The sequence below is a fragment of the Mus musculus genome, chromosome 17, assembly GCF_000001635.26.
Source record: "Mus musculus strain C57BL/6J chromosome 17, GRCm38.p6 C57BL/6J".
Lineage (NCBI taxonomy): Eukaryota > Metazoa > Chordata > Mammalia > Rodentia > Muridae > Mus > Mus musculus.
The window spans coordinates 33807920-33824562 of NC_000083.6; the positions used below are offsets into that span (position 1 = coordinate 33807920).

The window sequence follows — 16643 nt, forward strand, 5'->3', positions numbered from 1 at the left end:
TCCTCTCTCCTCATGCTCTCCTCTCTCTCTCTCCCTCTTCCTCTCTAGCCTTTCTTCTCTCTCTCCCTTTCCCCTTCTCTCCTCTTGGCCATGGCCAGTCTCTCTCTCTCTCTTTCTACCTTCTCTCTTTCCCCCTGCCTTTCTACAATAAAGCTCTAAAACCATGGACTGTCTCTGTTCATCAAGGCTGTGCAGACTCTTGCCTGTGTGGGAACCTCTCTCTCTCAGCCCTCTCTCCCATAACCCCGGGGCTACAGGGTGTTGTCCTGGGGCCCTGGTCGGGGCTGCCCCTTGTCTACCACCCGTAGAGTGGGGTCAGTGGCTTAGATGCCCATCTGGGGCCCAGTGGAAAGCGTCTGGCAGTCCTCCCGCGTCTGCCTGCCCAGAGCAAAGGAGGAACTCTGGCCGGACGTGGGCTATCCTCCCTTCCCCGCTTCACCTACCCCTTTTAGTTCCCACAAAAACTAAAACAAACTAAAAACCCAACCCCTTGCCCAAAACTGGGAACAAACAAACCTCCCTGGTATCCCGCCAACTTATTTCTTGCTGACATATCTAGTTCAAGGTCCCAGTGAGGGAGTTTTATACTTCTTATCTTTGCCTGGAGTATCCTCCTTTTAAGTGTCACCTTGAAAGCTGCCTTCCACAACGTTTCCCCTAAACCCTAAATTCTCCATTCAGTACAGATGAGGGTCTTGCATCTCTTTTTCAGAGTACTCATTACTCCTTCACAGAACCTTGGCTTGAACAAGGCGCAGAGATCTCAGTGATTCCCTTGCCTGACACAAAATCAGCTAGTTATGTTAGGAGGAAAAAACAAACAAGCAAATTGTAGTAGCTTTTGATCAGATCATAACTCCAAATGGGTTAAAGTTAAATGTTTAAATGTACTTTTTTTTTTTTTTTTTTTTCGAGACAGGGTTTCTCTGTGTAGCCCTGGTTGTCCTGGAACTCACTCTGTAGACCAGGCTGGCCTCGAACTCAGAAATCCACCTGCCTCTGCTTTTTTTGTTGTTGTTGTTAAATGTACTTTTAAAACTTTTTTTTTTTTCTTTCTTCTAGACAGAGTTTCTCTGTATAGCTCAGGCTGTCCTGGAACTCAGAAATCCACCTGCCTCTGCTTTTTCTGTTGTTGTTGTTGTTAAATGTACTTTTAAAACTTTTTTTTTTTCTTTCTTCTAGACAGGGTTTCTCTGTATAGCACTGGCTGTCCTGGAACTCACTCTGTGGTCCAGGCTGGTCTCAAACTCAGAAATCTGCCTGTCTCTGCCTCCCAAGTGCTGGGATTAAAGGTGTGCACCACCACTGCCCAGCTAAAAAGTTTTATTGATATATGGTATGTATGTGCATAGGTTGATGTATATAGCACACTATGGAGATCTGAAGACAACTTGTAGGAGTTGGGTCTTTCTTTGCATTACATGGTCCTAGGGATGAAACACAGATCGTCAAGTTTGGCAGCAAGAACCTTTACATGCTAAGTCATCTCACTGACCTTCACAAATGTAATTTTAATTTATTTCTGTGACAATTTTTTGATCTATAATCTCAGTATGTTTATAAGTACACCTGTATGTGTCTATTATATTTACATTATTTTCATCTGTCTATCTGTCTCTGTCTGTCTGTCTTCCTACCTATCTATTGTGATAGGTGCGCTAGACAAGTTCTGTACCATTGAGTTAGATATCTCCAGTAGAGCAGACATTTATTAAGTAACTAGTGTATGCCTGAGGCAGTGGATAAAAAGTTTCCTGATCCTAAAATGTCTAGTAGGGGTGATGATAGTAACCTTGCCTTTCTACTAATGAAAATTGCTATTTAGTTAATAAACCATTGCTATGGCAATGATAATGACTAGGGAAAGGCTGTGCTAAGGATTCTGTTTGTTTTTTGTTTTGTTTTCTTGTGGCACATAGATTTCAGGGGCACATAGATTGAACACTTAGAAATATAGGAAAGTATCACATATAGATAATATTTCTTTTTTTTTTTTTTTTTTTTTAAAGATTTATTTATTTATTATATGTAAGTACACTGTAGCTGTCTTCAGACACTCCAGAAGAGGGCATCAGATCTTGTTACAGATGGTTGTGAGCCACCATGTGGTTGCTGGGATTTGAACTCCGGACCTTCGGAAGAGCAGTCGGGTGCTCTTACCCACTGAGCCATCTCACCAGCCCCCAGATAATATTTCTTAAAGTGGCACAATATATGCAAAGTTCCTGCGGTGGACAAGATCCAGGCTCTTACGACTTCAACAAGACAGTAGGAATTAAACTCGTTATATAAATCCCATTAGAATAGTTTGCTTAGATTTTTCCTGTAGCTCCCTACTGTCCTGTGAATGAAACCTCTTTTCTTACTCCTGAACCAGGCAGGATTTAGAGGTAGCTGGCTGAGCAGCATCCCACTGCCCTGCTCTGATCTTCTCAGATTCTACTGTAGGCCCGCCCTCAGGCGGGTCCCCACCCTGCCCCCGCCCAGATGGCTCACTCTGTCTTACAATTGGATAGTTCGGTTAGATTCGTGCTCTGGTTGGCTGAAAAAGCCGTCAGTTAGGGGTGAAAGCCTTGATAACCCGTGCGGAGCTTCGAGGGGGCGGGCTCGGGTGCGGTGCGGGCGCTGCCGGGGCTTCTCATTCAGGTAAAGTCAACCACGCGAGTCCTGGAGGGGAACAGTGGACCCAAGTGTCCGGGAGGGGTGTGATGCTTTTAGCCCCCTTCTATGGGTTCTGTGCGTTGCAACGGGGTGGGCGCCGTGTCCTGTAATGGTGACCATTTGGACATTGGGAGCCTCAGGTGGTTTAAAGCCGACCGGAGAGGGGGGACCCTAGATTATTAGGCAGATCGCCACCACATGGCCATCCAGGACCTAACCAGAGGAACTTGTGCGCATTTTAGTCTCCTAGATGCCTTAGGGGACCCTTCCCCAGAGTTGGCTTGAAGACCTGGGAATGGGTTTCTTGCAGTGGGGTGGAGTGGGCGGATGGTACGGAAACGGTGTTGGAGGGAGGAACGGATGTCCCCCACTCCCCGGACCTACTGACAATAGCAGCGGATGGAACCGCCCAGCGGTTTTTCCTGTAGGAAACTGCCCTGTCTTTTCTAAGCGGACTTGGTTCTGTATGTTTGGGGAGGTGTGTGTGTGTGTGTGTGTGTGTGATGATTCAAGGACCCCTTGTCCTGCCATCATCTAGCTCTTTCCCCCATCCTGCGTTTGAGAATCCTATCCCAACATGAAGGGCTCCCACCTAGAGCCTTATCAGTAAGACATAACTTCTTCAGGACCTCGGGTATGCATGCTCTGTGTCCTGTCCTTCAGGTTTCCTGATGACAGCTCTCCTGATCACAGCTCTCTAGACTGATCGCAGCTCTGTGTCCCGAAATAGTCCCAGGGCTGGGTGTGGGGGCGTGTGGCTTCAGCTCTGACAGCCTAATGAGGGGGTCTCAGGCAGGGGATCCGGATTTAACTTTGATAGCCAGGCAGTGTGGGAGATATGAGGGCAGCTACACGCCCTACTCCGGGAGGCATTGGCTTGTGTAGCAGTCTAATGTTGGCTTGCCCCACCACACTCCTTACTCCCAAGGCTGGAACTGACAGCTGTGAGCTGGGAGGGTGATATGTGGCCTGGGTTCCCTGCAGTTTCTAGGGGAGCAAAAGGGAATCTTTCCAAAAGCGCCTATTATCCTAGTTACCTGAGAGGTCCAGGTAGGATGATTAAAAGTTGAAGGCGCCGGGCGTGGTGGCGCATGCCTTTAATCCCAGCACAGGCAGAGGCAGGCAGATTTCTGAGTTCGAGGGCAGCCTGGTCTACAAAGTGAGTTCCAGGACAGCCAGGGCTATAAAGAGAAACGCTGTCTCGAAGAAAAAAAAAAAAAAAAGAAAAGAAAGTTGAAGGCCTGCCTGAGAGCTGCAGAGTGAGTTCAACGCCTGTTTAAACAATTGAGTAAAGGGGTCAGTGAGATGGATTGGCCAGTAAAGGTACTTGATCAGGGAATGACATCCTTGTTGCATCCCTGGGATTTACTCGTGTAAGGAGAGAACTGACTCTATAGAGCTGCCCTCTGCCCTCCACTCTCACCCCATGGCATCCTTGCACCCACCCACCCTTCCACCTCCTACATAAAATAAATAAAATGTAAAAAAAAAAAATTAAAAAGGGGTTAGTGGTGTAGCTTAAAACTCACCTAGCTTCTGTCAGTGGGGCTGAGGGCAAAAAAAAAAAAAAAAAAAAAAAAGCATTCATTTGGGCGTAGTGGTACATACCTGAAATCCTAGCATTCCAGAAGCAGAGACAGGGGAATCTCTTTTTAGAGGCCATCCTGATTAGCAAATTTCAGGCCAGCTAGCTCTCCATAGTGAGACCCTGTCTTAAATACATAAAATAAAACAAAAAGCAAACAGGGCAGCACTCAGCAGGGAGAGGCAGAACAAGTTCTTTGAGTTCAAGGCCAGCCTGGTCTAGATAACATAGGGAGAATTTTTCTCAAACACAAAACAGAACAAAACGAAGCTGATCCATATGTAAAAGAGGGAAACTGAGGCTGTGGCAGTAGCTCTCTTATTACAGTATTTGTTTAGTGTGCATGAAAGCCTTGTGCTCCATCTCCAGCACTGCACAAGCCAGGTGTGGTAAAGCACACGTGATCATCTCAGCACTCAAGGGTTGGAGGGAGGGGAGTTGAGTTCACTGTCAACTATGGAAGGAGTTGGAGGCCAGCCTAGGCTTCCTGAGACCTTGTCTCAAAACAAAACCAAAGAAAACAAAACTAATGGGCTGGAAAGATGACTCAGTGCTTACGGTTGAGTACGACCCTTGTCATTTGATTCCAGCTGTCTTAGTCAACTCACACCTGTGACTCCAGCTCCAGGGGAGCTACAGCTTTTGGCATCCATGGGCAAATACCCACACACAGCCCCAAACCATCCAAATTAAAAGCAAACAGCAACCCTTATTGCTGTTTACCACTCTAGTAATCTCTGCCCTATGTCTCAGTCCAGTCTTTGTGCCTGGATGCTTCAGTCTTAAAAATGACCTGGGGCTGCTTTCTCGGTCCTGTTGCTTTGGATTCGGATGTGACCAGGTTTCTGGAGGAAGGGGCAGACTGCACAGGATCACACTGCAGCTGCGCAAAAGGCAGTTTCAGACCCCTGAGCCCCGGTCCAGGTTTTTTCTGAAGCTCAGTTTTTCCCTGGCAATTTCCTAAAAACAAGTCCTGAGAGGCACTGGCTGTCCTCCATGGTGACCTGCTGTCCTGCCCTTGTAGCCAGTGTGAGGGGACAGGAAACAGCTGCTTGGGGTGGGGAGGAAAACTTCAGAGCCTTAGGTTGGACAGGGGAAGGGTTAGAGGAGGGAGCTCAGAGAGTAGAAAGGGGTTCTCCCAGCAGTGGAGAGGGTAATGTGTTAGTCATGCTGATGGGTGCTGAAGAGCTAGTAATGTCTGGCACTCAGATCGCCATGCAGAATTTGAAAAGCTGGAAAGAGTGGCTGGGTTTTTAGTTGTTTGAAGCAGAGGGTTGGTTAGCAAGAAGATGGGTTGGGTCTGCTCGATGTAAAGCTACACAATCAAGGGCTTGACTGGTCACTACAAACAAGGGGTCCCTAGAAGGTGGAGAGAACCTAATCTGAAAGGTGTTTCACATAGGCAATGGACTGAATTGCACTGTAAATTGCCACCAATAATCCATGGTGCAGAATTCTACAGGGGCTACTCAGGGAGAGTATACGGTAGAAAATCAATGTGAGCCACTTTTTGCTCCCCCAAGGCTTTTCATGTGGGTACTCAAAGTCCCACCCTCTCATCATTCCCTTTTTGTCCATTTTTGCATGTATATGGGGATGCTAGGCATTGAGGATTGAGCACAGGTCCTTATGCGTGTTACAACACTGCAGTGCCTGAAACTACGTCCCCGTCCCTATCCTATCCTGCTTCTGGTTTTTGAGACAGGGTCTCTCTAGGTACCTCTGGTTGTCTGAGAACCCACTGGTATTCTCCAGCTTCTGCTTCTGAGTCCTGGGATTAAAGTTCTAGATTTAATGCTTGATCTTAACTAACCCATTACATGTGATTTCATTCCTTCTCTACCTGCTCTTCCTCTTTCGGAAATAGTTTTTCAGTATACAACTTAGCCTTGCTTGTAGCCCAGCCTGATCTGTCTTCCTATCTCAGCCTTCTGAGTGGAAGGAAGGCTTACAGTGTACCACCACATCTAGCTTTCTTTCTTTTCTCTTCTTTATTCCTCCCTTCCTTAAAAAAGTTATTTTATGCACATGAGTGTTTGCCTGCATTTACGTATGCACTCCACGTGTGTGGCAGAAGAGGGCATTGAATACACGGGAACTGGAGTTATAGGAAGTTGTGAGCCACTGTGTGAGTGCTGGCAACCAAACTTGGGTTCTCTGGAAGAGTAACAATTACTCAACTCTTCAGCCCCTTCTTTACTTTAAAATTTTGTTTTTTATTATATGTGAACGTATCTGAGTATGTATGTAGACCTAGTGTCCTCCGGGTCAGAAGACTGTTGGATCCCCTGGAACTGGAATTACAAGTGATTTTGAGCTTTCTGTCCAGTGTGGGTGCTGGGAACTGAACTTGAGTCCTTTGTAAGAATAGTTAAGTGCTCTCAACTACTGAGCCATCTCTCCAACCTACTTTTCTGAGATAGGCTCTTATGTATTCCAGACTGGCTTCAAATCTTATGTAGCTGAAGATGATTTTGAACTCCTGATCTGCCTGCTTCTACCTCTTGAGTGATGGGCATTCACCACTAGTCAGTAACCAAGGGCTTCGTGGGTGCTAGACAAGTATTCTACCTAGTGAACTACATCTCCAGCCCAGGATTTGTTGCTTTTTGGGTGCTGCTCCAGATCAAATTCATGTCCTTGTGTATGCCAGGCAAATCCCCAGTTCTAGACCCTCATTTTCTTAGCCTTCAAATGTCATCTGAGGAGTCCTGCTCACTGAACTCCTCATGCATAGTTACAGCTTTGCCTCTTTTGGTGCTGGTGTTTGCCTGTCCTAGAGACATTCCAGAGAGACAGGTGTTCAACTATCGTGACACTGAGACTTAGCTAGAGTTATACTTTGTATCTATCGTTCCTACAGGGGGTTTGCAAGTAACCTTGGTTAAAATTCTACACATTAAATCTTCTTACCATTTCTCTTAAGAAAAATGGGGGTTGAACCTGGAGAATGATAGGTGAGCATTTGGCCACTGAACTATATCCTCAGCTCTGTTTTCACGTTTGAGACAGGATCTGTCTAAGTTGCTTAGGCTTATCTTGTACCTTTTTTTTTTTAAAGAATTATTTATTTTATTTATATAAGTACACTGTTGCTATCTTCAGACACTCCAGAAGAGGACATCGGATCCCATTACAGCTGGTTGTGAACCACCATATGGTTGCTGGGAATTGAACTCAGAACTTCTGGAAGTGCTCTTAACCTCTGAGCCATCTCTCTGGCCCCTCCCTCCCGTTACCCCCCCCCCCCCAAGAGTTTCTTACTATGTAGTTCTGAATGTCCTGGAACTTACTATGTAGACCAGACTGGCCTCACACTCCGAGATCCACCTTCTTCTTCTTCTTCTTCTTTTTTTTTTTTTTAAGATTTACTTATTTATTATATGTAAGGACACTGAGAGTCACATCTCGTTACGGATGGTTGTGAGTCACCATGTGGTTGCTGGGATTTGAACTCCGGACCTTCGGAAGAGCACTAAGCTTACCCACTAAGCCATCTCACCAGCCCAAGATCTGCCTTCTAAGTGCTGGTATTAAAGGAGTGCACTACTGTGCCTAGCTCTAATTGTGATACTCTAGTCTCAGTTTCCAGAGTCTGCAGTACTTCCACTTTCTTATTTTTCTTTGCTTGACGTCTTTCTTGCTTCCTTCTTCCCAGCTTTGCAACTTAGGTGCTCATACTTCATAAACTTCAAATTTCGGCTAAACATGGTGGCACATATTTGTCATCCCAGAACTTGAGAGGCTCAGGCAGGATCACGATTTGTAGACCAGTATTAGCCACATAGCAATATTTTGTCTCAAAAGCAAAAGTGGTAGAGCACTTGGAATCCATCTGTTGCAGAGTAGTTCCGAGGTTCCGGAAGGGAGGAGGAGAACCTGGGGGTGGGTGAGGTTTGAAGTTTCAATGTGGCGTAACTGTTTGCTCAAAGTTTCAATGGTGGTGTAGCTAATATCAAGGTCAAAGCAAGGGGCAGAACTGGATTTGCACCCTTACTTTTCTGGGGGACATTTTTTCAGGCTGTCTGGTGGCTGCTCCAGGAAACATGGCCAAGTTTGTCCTGAATCAGAACCTTCCTGGTGAGTTTACAAAATGAGGTAAATGTATTTACACAGATCCACATTGGGTGCTTGTATATATGGATATAGCTTAACAATTCCCTTTTATTTTTATTAACACAGTAGCCACATAGGCAGCCAGGCGGCACATGCCTTTAATCCCAGCACTTGGGAGGCAGAGGCAGGCGGATTTCTGAGTTCGAGGCCAGCCTGGTCTACAAAGTGAGTTCCAGGACAGCCAGAGCTATACAGATAAACCCTGTCTTGGAAAAACAAACAAGCAAACAAACAAACAAACAAAAACAACAACAAAAAGCATTATTAGCAAACGTAATGGTTCTGTTTAAAACCCACTCATAACAGCCCCCATAATTAATGTCCCAACTCCCCGTGGTTGCCTAGGAGAGACCCCCCCCCCCAGTGTGCCCTCTGCCCACCCTTTAGTTCTCCCCCCAACCCCCTTCACCATTCTGGAGACATCTGAATTCCATCCGTCACTCTACAGTCTACTGTCTTCCATGGGCTGTTTTTCCTTTTTGGAACCTTCTGCTCTTGCAGCTGCGTCTGCCTTATGAAGCGCTCAATCTTAAGTTCCTGCCACAGGAAATTTTTTTCTGACGTGAGAGCCAAAGTTGGCTCCTGCAGTGGTTCTGTAATTCACCATGTATTAGTGCCTTGAAAATCATTTGAAATGATTGTGTCTATTTATAGCTAACAAGGGGTCAAGATATTGTCTTCCTTATTATAGTGTCCCAAGAATATAAGTATTTGTCACATAGTGGGTGCTTAAACATGGTTGCATGCCCATCGTGTGCAGGTACGCCTGCAAGCCTCAGGTGTGGTCTTGAGCTCTGGCAGCAGTACAGGTGCACCGCAGGGACAAGGGATGAGGAAACATGTTTGTTCACTCTCTTTGGGAGCTTCTTGGTTTGACCCCTCTTCCCTCTCAACCCTCCTGTTATACCACAGACCTGGGCGGCCCTCCCCTGTACCCAGGCCCCACTGGAAGTGCCCGCAGCCCTAGCTCTCCCTATTCTGTGGAGACGCCCTATGGCTTCCACTTGGACCTGGACTTCCTCAAATACGTGGAGGAAATCGAGCGTGGCCCTGCCTCTCGCCGAACTCCAGGACCTCCTCATGCACGCCGCCCGCGCGCGTCTCGAACGGGCCTCGCGGGAGCGCGGAGCCCAGGAGCTTGGACTTCCAGCGAATCCCTGGCCAGTGACGACGGCGGAGCCTCGGGTGCACTCTCTCCTGGTGCGTTCCCGGGGCTCTCGCTACCTCCGCTGTCGCCACGCTCCTTGTCGCGCAATCCGCGCGTTGAGCACACGCTCTTGGAGACCAGCCGACGACTGGAGCAGGCGCAGGCTCGGGAGCGCGCGCTCAGCCCGGCCCGCGCAGTCACACGCAGTCCGCGCGGGTCCGGCCGTAGCAGCCCCGCCCCTAACCCCGCCCTTGCCTCCCCGGGCCCTGCCCAGCTGCAGCTAGTGAGGGAGCAGATGGCCGCGGCGCTGCGGCGCCTGCGTGAGCTCGAGGACCAGGCGCGCGCTCTGCCCGAGCTGCAGGAGCAGGTGCGCGCGCTGCGTGCCGAGAAGGCGCGGCTACTGGCCGGGCGCGTGCAGCCAGAACAAGAAGTAGAGATCGAGGCGCGCCCAGACAAGCTCGCCCAGCTTCGGCGCCTCACCGAGCGTCTGGCCACCTCGGATCGTGGAGTGCGCTCCAGGGCTAGCCCCCGGGCAGAGGATCCCGACGGGTTGGCTGCCAGGCGCAGCGAAGGAGCGCTGCAGGTGCTCGACCCGGGGTCTAGGACACCCGATGGGGAACCCCGGACTCGGGAGACGGGCACCGAAGTCGTGCCTGAGACCCGAGAGGTGGATGCCCAGGCAGTACCCGAGACAGGGGAGGCTGGAGTGGAGGTGGTCCCTGAGACCGTTGAGGTGGACACGTGGGTGACTGAGGAGCTCCTAGGGTTGCCTGAGGCTGCAGAGCGTGAGCTGGAGCTGCTCCGCACCAGCTTGGAGCATCAGCGAGGGGTGAGCGAACTCTTGCGGGGCCGATTGAGGGAGTTGGAGGAGGCCCACGAGGCCGCAGTGACCAGGCCTCAGTCTCGCGACGTTGCTGCCCAGACTACATTGGGTTGCACTGAGAAAACCACACAGACAGAGCTGCCAGTGGAGAACCAGCCCAGACCCACGGCTGGAGACGAGATGGCCCCTGTTGGTGAGTCTCCACTACTGGTTGAACCTTGGCCTGCCAGGTCGCTGAAGTCAAACTCAGTGCTCTCATATGATTCCCTGCCAGGCATCCTCAAATCCATCATGAAGAAGAAAGATGGTATTCCAGGTGCACAATCCAGTCAGGGACCCAAGAGTCTGCAGTTCGTTGGGGTCCTCAACGGAGAGTGAGCACTTTCCTTCCTTTCCATAGCAGCCACAGGGACACAGGCTATTAATCCCAGTTCTGCCCCTCTGCTCATAAAGTGGCTTTGATAGTCCTCAGTTTCCTCATCTTTAAAATGCCACTCTCACTTCAACACACTTGAATGAGCCTACAGGGCCTCCCATCCTGTTCTTAGGTATGAGAGTTCCTCCAGTGAGGATGGCAACAGCGATGATGAAGATGGTGTTGCTGAACACCCCAGGAGTAGCTCTTCTGGATCAGATGATAGCAGTGGGGGATCTGACGCTGGAACCCCTGGCCCCCACAATGACAAAGATGCTGGGGACTGCGAGCTTGAGACACATCCAGAGCTGACGGCAGGGAGAGAAGGGAGGTGAGCTTTCTCTAAAGATTTGGAATGCGGATAGCCTCTTTCCTCCTGGTCATCACTGTTCAGGATTCTGAGTCTAGACTGGCCTCCTTGGCAGGTGTGAACTGAACCCCCGTTTGAGGGAGGCTTGCATTGCTCTGAATCAGCAGCTGAACCGGCCACGTGGAGTCACCAGCAGAGATGGCGTGAGTGTGGGCCAGATTTCTACTCTCCGACAGAGTTTCCTAGAGCAAGAGTACCAAGTTTGGTCCCCTCTCACTAGAAAGACCTTACTTGATCTAACCTCTCCAAAGAGATACCCCCACCCCAAGGAGAGCTGTGACCTTTTCTTGGACTGCCCAGCCACAGCCTCAAGTAAACAGAGCCCCAGACCCATCCATGACGCTTCAAGAGCAAGTGGGTACTCACTCCCATTTCCCCGTATGTAAACTCTTGTTTTCCTGAGCATACAAACTTCACTGACTGTACCTCCTTCTCGAAGAGGGTGAGTGAGGTCCCCGCTCTCCACCTGGTTTCTTTTCTTTTTTTGTTTTTTTGAGACAGGGTTTCTCTGTGTAGCCCTGGCTGGCCTCGAACTGAGAAATCCGCCTGCCTCTGCCTCCCAAGTGCTGGGATTAAAGGCCTGCGCCACCACGACCGGCTCCACCTGGTTTCTTGACACCCTACTTAGAAAGCATTGGCCTCCCTAGGGTCACCAAACATGTCTTATGCACACACACACTATTTTTTGGCCTCTCCCATTTTTTTTCTCACCATTGATTAATTCTTTGTCCTGGTCCTGCCAGAATGCAGCACGCCTTGTGGCCCAGGAATGGTTTCGAGTGTCCAGCCAAAAACGCTCTCAGGCAGAGTCTGTGGCTGGGGTTCTTCGAGGGGTGAAAAGCCTGGGGCCTGAGCTGCTGGCTTATGTGGTGAACCTGGCTGATGGCAATGGAAACACAGCTCTGCATTACAGCGTGTCTCATGGGAATCTCGCCATTTCCAGCCTGCTACTGGATACAGGTCAGAGTTGTGGAGAAGAGGGCTAAGGCAGGTGAAGGTTGGATCACTGAGGGGCACAGATGAGTAGCAGAGGGTCCCATTGAGCCTCTCTTAAGTTATTCTTGGTGGCTGTTCACTTGGCCAAAGTCAGCACTGGGTGTTTTCTTCTGACTCCCTACTTTGTTTTCTGAAGCTGAACTTCCTATTGAACCTAGAGCTGTTTGACCAGCAAATCCCATCTGTTTCCATCTCCCCAGCCTTGGAGTTGCAAATGGTGCTCAACTTTCTATGTATGTGCTGGGATCCAAGTGTGGTCCTCAAGCTTGCAGTAGTTCTAACCCCTCTGTGCACCCAGACATAAGGCGTACCAGACATAACCCATCAAGGCCTTATGCCTTGATATCTAGCCCCTGCCTGGCCTCAAATCTGTGACCATGTTGCTTCTGCCTTCCAAATACTGAAATTACAGGGATGTAGAGGCCTTTTGATATTATTATATCTTCAGCTGTTCTGAGCTAGCTCCCCAGCCCCAATAACAATCAGCTTTGAGACCAGAGACCTCAATTTAGCACCTTCCTCCCTGGGTATATTATCTCTAGGCCTTGACATTTCCTTTTTTTCCTGAGACACTGTCTGTAGTTCCGGCTAGCCTGGAACTCACGAAAGATCCACCTGTCTCTGCTGGAATTAAAAGCATATACCTAAGCCTTGCTGTTTCCTGAGTTTTTGGGCTCCACTGTCTATCCCCTGGGGGGCGGGTGCTGCTCACACTGTTAAGGTTGACTGTCATCAAGCTGTTTACTTGCCTCCTGCCTAACTCTGCCTCATCTTATTGCCCCACTGAGGCAAATACACTCAGGTGGCTATTCATAACTATCAAATCTAGTGTATACTAGCACCATCCTTGAGTGACCACTCATAATTGTTTTGCTTATGAAACAACATAGAGGGTACCTATTACTAACCTTTACCTGTTACTAACTTCATTATTCTCTTTGTTGGGACCTTCACCTCAGCATGGCACTTTTTTTTTTTTTTTGAGTCTTACAAATTGCTCAGCCCTGGCTGCTCTAGAATGTGCTCTGTAGATTAGGCTGGATTTGAACTGCCTCTTCCTCCTAAATGCTGGGATTAAAGGTGTGTGCCACCATCACCTGGCCAAGTTTAAAAAAATTACTAAATTTTACTTTACTTTTTGAGACAAGGCTCACTGTATAGGCCTGGAACTATATAGCTCAGGCTGGCCAATATTTTAAGTGCTGGAATTACATATCTGGCAAATTCTCCAGTGTTTAAGTCTGTGTCCTTGTTCTTAAAGCATGTATGAGTGGACCTGAGGAGAAATAATTAGCAAATCTTATTTTTAAAGAGGGACAGACACAGGAAAGAACACTTAGCATTTTCAGAGTACATGTAAGCCAGTGGTTTATTTCTGGGGCTATGAGTAGTAGAGGCTACAGGACCTTACTGGCTGCCAACCTAGGTAGGGAACACTCAGGTCTCTCTAATCTCTGTATTTAGTTCTTACACATAGCCACACCATGTATGCACAAGAATGCAATTGGCTGAGGGACAAGGGATGTAGTCCTGTCAACTGGGAGAGTTCTTACCCAGCAGTCTCAGTGCTGGGGAGCTGGAAGCAGTACAAGTTCATTGGTTGTCATTGTCTGTGGTCAGCTTGGGATAAAAGATGCCTACCCACCATCTGTGATTTGGAGACCCAACACTGCCCCCCCCCAACAAATCAGTGCATTTGAGGCTTACATGAAGTGACTAACCTTTCTTCTTCCCAGGGGTCTGTGATGTGAATCACCAGAATAGAGCTGGCTACTCTGCCCTCATGTTGGCTGCACTCACTTCTGTAGGACAAGAGGAGGAAGACATGGCTGTGGCCCAGAGACTTTTCAGTATGGGTGATGTCAATGCCAAGGCTAGCCAGGTGCAATGGACACTCCAGTCCTGATGGGTGGGTAAGGTGGTGTCCCTTTCTACTTTTAAAATACTCGAGACCTCCTTTTCTCTTTTCCCAGACTGGACAGACAGCCCTCATGCTGGCCATCAGCCATGGCCACCAGGACATGGTAGCTGCCTTGCTAGAATGCGGGGCTGATGTCAATGTACAGGATGCTGATGGGGCCACAGCACTGATGTGTGCCAGCGAGTATGGACGCCTTGATACAGTTCAATTGTTGTTGGCCCAGCCAGGTTGTGACCTAACCATCTTAGACAATGTGAGCCACTAGCAAGGGCCTGGAGTAGTGGTGGTGGTTGCCTCTGTAGCCCAGGGACCAATGTCCTATTACTTCTCAGGAGGGCACAAGTGCCCTGGCCATTGCACTGGAGGCTGAACAGGATGAGGTGGCTGCACTGCTCCATGCCCACCTGACATCAAACCACCAGGTAAGTGTGGTCCCCAAGAAACAAAGATGTTAAGCACCTTCAGAAGACCAAAGATGGAGAAACTGCCAAACAGGTCAGTTATTTCATGCAAGACTCAAATGGGGATGAGCAAGTGCTGGGTCTCCTGCATCACTGATCCCAGTTATTTACCAACCAAGCTAGGGTAGGTATCTAACATGGATTCAACCTAGGAAGCTTGGAAGATTGTTTCTTATTTCTTCCATCCTTCTACTGCACTGCCCCCCAGTGGGTGTCTGAAACTAGCCTTTTGCCTATAGGACCCCTTTTCTTTGTTCTAGGGACAGTCTTCCACAGGGTCTCCCACTGCAAAGGAATGCAATGACAAATGAGGAACCTCTACCTCTGTGAGCTGCTAACTACATCTAGACTCTCTCTGCTGTCTGAATCACAGCAGGGCACCTTGAGAAGATGCTCCCTCTAGCTTGTTAGGATGCTGAGGGGAAAGAGTGAGGCAAAGCCTGGGTAATGCCATATCCCTCAACTCACTTCATGAAACATCCTAATAAAAGTATTTCTACTAAGTTCGTATTGTGTGGATGGAAGCAGTAGGAACAAACACCTATGGGGAGGGGGGCTTTCAAAGCAGAGTGCATGGTCACTGGAGTTTTTATAAAGCCAAGACGCTGCTGGAAAAACCAATTTCTAGACAAGAATTAATATAAATGCTTTATTTAACAGTTGCAGATCATTCCGTGGGCTAAGTAGTGGATATCCAGAACCCTGTAAACAGACCCAAGCATTAGATAGAGTGCCTTTCTTACCTCCTAACAAGTCCCTCCCAAGGGTTGCCACTTACCCACCAGCTGCAAGATTAACGCAACCTTCGAGCTTCTCTTTCTGACTCCAATAGGGTGAGCACGTCACCCTCTCGAACGGGGCCTTTGACATTTCGGATGATAGAGCGGCTGGTGTCATCCATGAATTCCACTCGCACCTACAAGCCCAATACAAGAGTTAAATGCTGCTACTTACTAGTGGGGTGGAAAGGTAATATGGACCAGAGCCTGGGACAGGGGCTGGTCAGGTCAGATGGTTCAGCAGTTACAAGCATTTGTTACTCTTAAGGTCTCATTTGCCAGACCAAAGGCATTGAATCACTCACATGATAGGGTCTCTGTAGCCTGATCTGACCTTGAAATCCTGTGATCCTTCTGGAATTACAACACCCTCCCCACTTACAATTTTATCTGGGTGCCTCCAACTTACTTCAGGCTGGCCCTGATCTACGGGTCCCCCTACCTTAGTTTCTTAATTAGCTGTGATGGGAGACCTGGGTATAAGCCAGGGGAACGAACGGTCAGGGCATCTTTAGCCTAGGCTTGTCTGTCTCCTGGAGTAGGTGAGATGCCCTACCGTTCTTGTTCTATGTGGTGGACCGAGGCAAGCACACTATCAACAGTGGCCCAGGTTTTTTCGGTACTGGATCATTTTGTAGCCTAAGCTTGACTGGAACTCCAAGTGAACTTCCTTAGACATCTTTAATTACTAGCTTTGAGTTCAGTACTCAAGTTTTTTCGGGTTCTTTGTATGGTAAGCAAGTCTACTACTGACACACAGGTCCCGCCAACTCCACCTCTTTAAAAACCAAATCTTTTAGCTGGGCAGTGGTAGCCCGCGCCTTTAATCTCAGCACTTGGGAAGCAGAGGCAGGCGGATTTCTCAGTTCGAGGACAGCCAGGGTTACACAGAGAAACCCTGTCTAGAACACCCCCCCCCCCCCAACAAAAAACCACCAAAGCTTTCAAAGGCAGTCTTACTACGGTATCCGCGTTTCTTACAAAGTCATATCCTCCCTGAACCTAGCTACTAGAATTAAACGTCACCAAATCCAGTTATAATCCTGGTACTCGGGAGGACTCCGCTCCGACCCCAGGAAGTGGTCCGAATGTTCCCATCACTCACCTGCGTGCACTGTCCCTGCGAACCGGTCCTGCCCAGCACTTTGGTTACCTACAGGAAATAAGGGAAAGTTAGGCTCGACATGTTCAGCTTTCTTCTCTCTTTATTCAGGTTTCTAAACACCCGCAGTCGCCTCACCCTAGCCAGCTTGATGGGCTGCACGCGACTCGTGTCCATGATGGCGGCGATCTGGCGGAGAGGAGTCACGTGAGCAGGGGATGCCTTTTATAGTCGGCTCTGACCACGCCTCACTTTCGCTCTCGCGAG

At 48.7% G+C, this 16643-nt stretch overlaps 2 protein-coding genes across 5 annotated transcripts; one reads left to right on the top strand and one right to left on the bottom strand.

Annotated features, from left to right (window-relative positions):
• The first annotated feature begins 2603 nt into the window (after positions 1–2603).
• Kank3 (KN motif and ankyrin repeat domains 3) lies at positions 2604–15001 on the top strand. 3 transcript variants are annotated; one of them, NM_030697.3, is made up of 11 exons: positions 2604–2646; positions 8267–8326; positions 9275–10525; positions 10607–10706; positions 10881–11078; positions 11173–11260; positions 11861–12077; positions 13850–13995; positions 14087–14287; positions 14367–14456; positions 14756–14998. In NM_030697.3, exons 2-11 carry the CDS (start codon positions 8293–8295, stop codon positions 14804–14806), a joined length of 2376 nt encoding a protein of 791 aa, NP_109622.1. In that variant the 5' UTR covers positions 2604–2646; positions 8267–8292; the 3' UTR covers positions 14807–14998. The 3 variants fall into 3 exon arrangements, with proteins under 3 accessions (NP_109622.1, NP_001344091.1, XP_006525238.1); XM_006525175.4 differs by lacking the exons at positions 2604–2646; positions 8267–8326 and having other exon boundaries at positions 8727–10525; positions 14756–15001; NM_001357162.1 differs by lacking the exons at positions 9275–10525; positions 10607–10706; positions 10881–11078; positions 11173–11260; positions 11861–12077.
• Positions 15002–15116: 115 nt separating this feature from the next.
• On the bottom strand, positions 15117–16643 carry Rps28 (ribosomal protein S28). Of its 2 annotated transcripts, none has more exons than NM_016844.3 (4): positions 16515–16643; positions 16380–16427; positions 15278–15411; positions 15117–15197 (listed from the first exon to the last, which is right to left on the bottom strand). In NM_016844.3, the coding sequence occupies exons 1-3, from the start codon at positions 16551–16553 to the stop codon at positions 15289–15291; spliced, it is 210 nt and encodes a 69-aa protein (NP_058540.1). In that variant the 5' UTR covers positions 16554–16643; the 3' UTR covers positions 15117–15197; positions 15278–15288. The 2 variants fall into 2 exon arrangements, with proteins under 2 accessions (NP_058540.1, NP_001342313.1); NM_001355384.1 differs by having other exon boundaries at positions 15274–15411.

Coding starts and splice junctions, on each gene's coding strand:
- Rps28 (NM_016844.3), bottom strand. CDS start 16,553: ATGGACACGAGTCGCGTGCAGCCCATCAAGCTGGCTAGG. Junction 16,428..16,514: donor AGCCCATCAAGCTGGCTAGG/GTGAGGCGACTG, acceptor TATTTCCTGTAG/GTAACCAAAGTGCTGGGCAG. Junction 15,412..16,379: donor CGCAGGGACAGTGCACGCAG/GTGAGTGATGGG, acceptor TTGGGCTTGTAG/GTGCGAGTGGAATTCATGGA.
- Kank3 (XM_006525175.4), top strand. CDS start 9,202: ATGTTTGTTCACTCTCTTTGGGAGCTTCTTGGTTTGACCCCTCTTCCC. Junction 11,079..11,172: donor ACGGCAGGGAGAGAAGGGAG/GTGAGCTTTCTC, acceptor CCTCCTTGGCAG/GTGTGAACTGAACCCCCGTT. Junction 12,078..13,849: donor CAGCCTGCTACTGGATACAG/GTCAGAGTTGTG, acceptor TCTTCTTCCCAG/GGGTCTGTGATGTGAATCAC.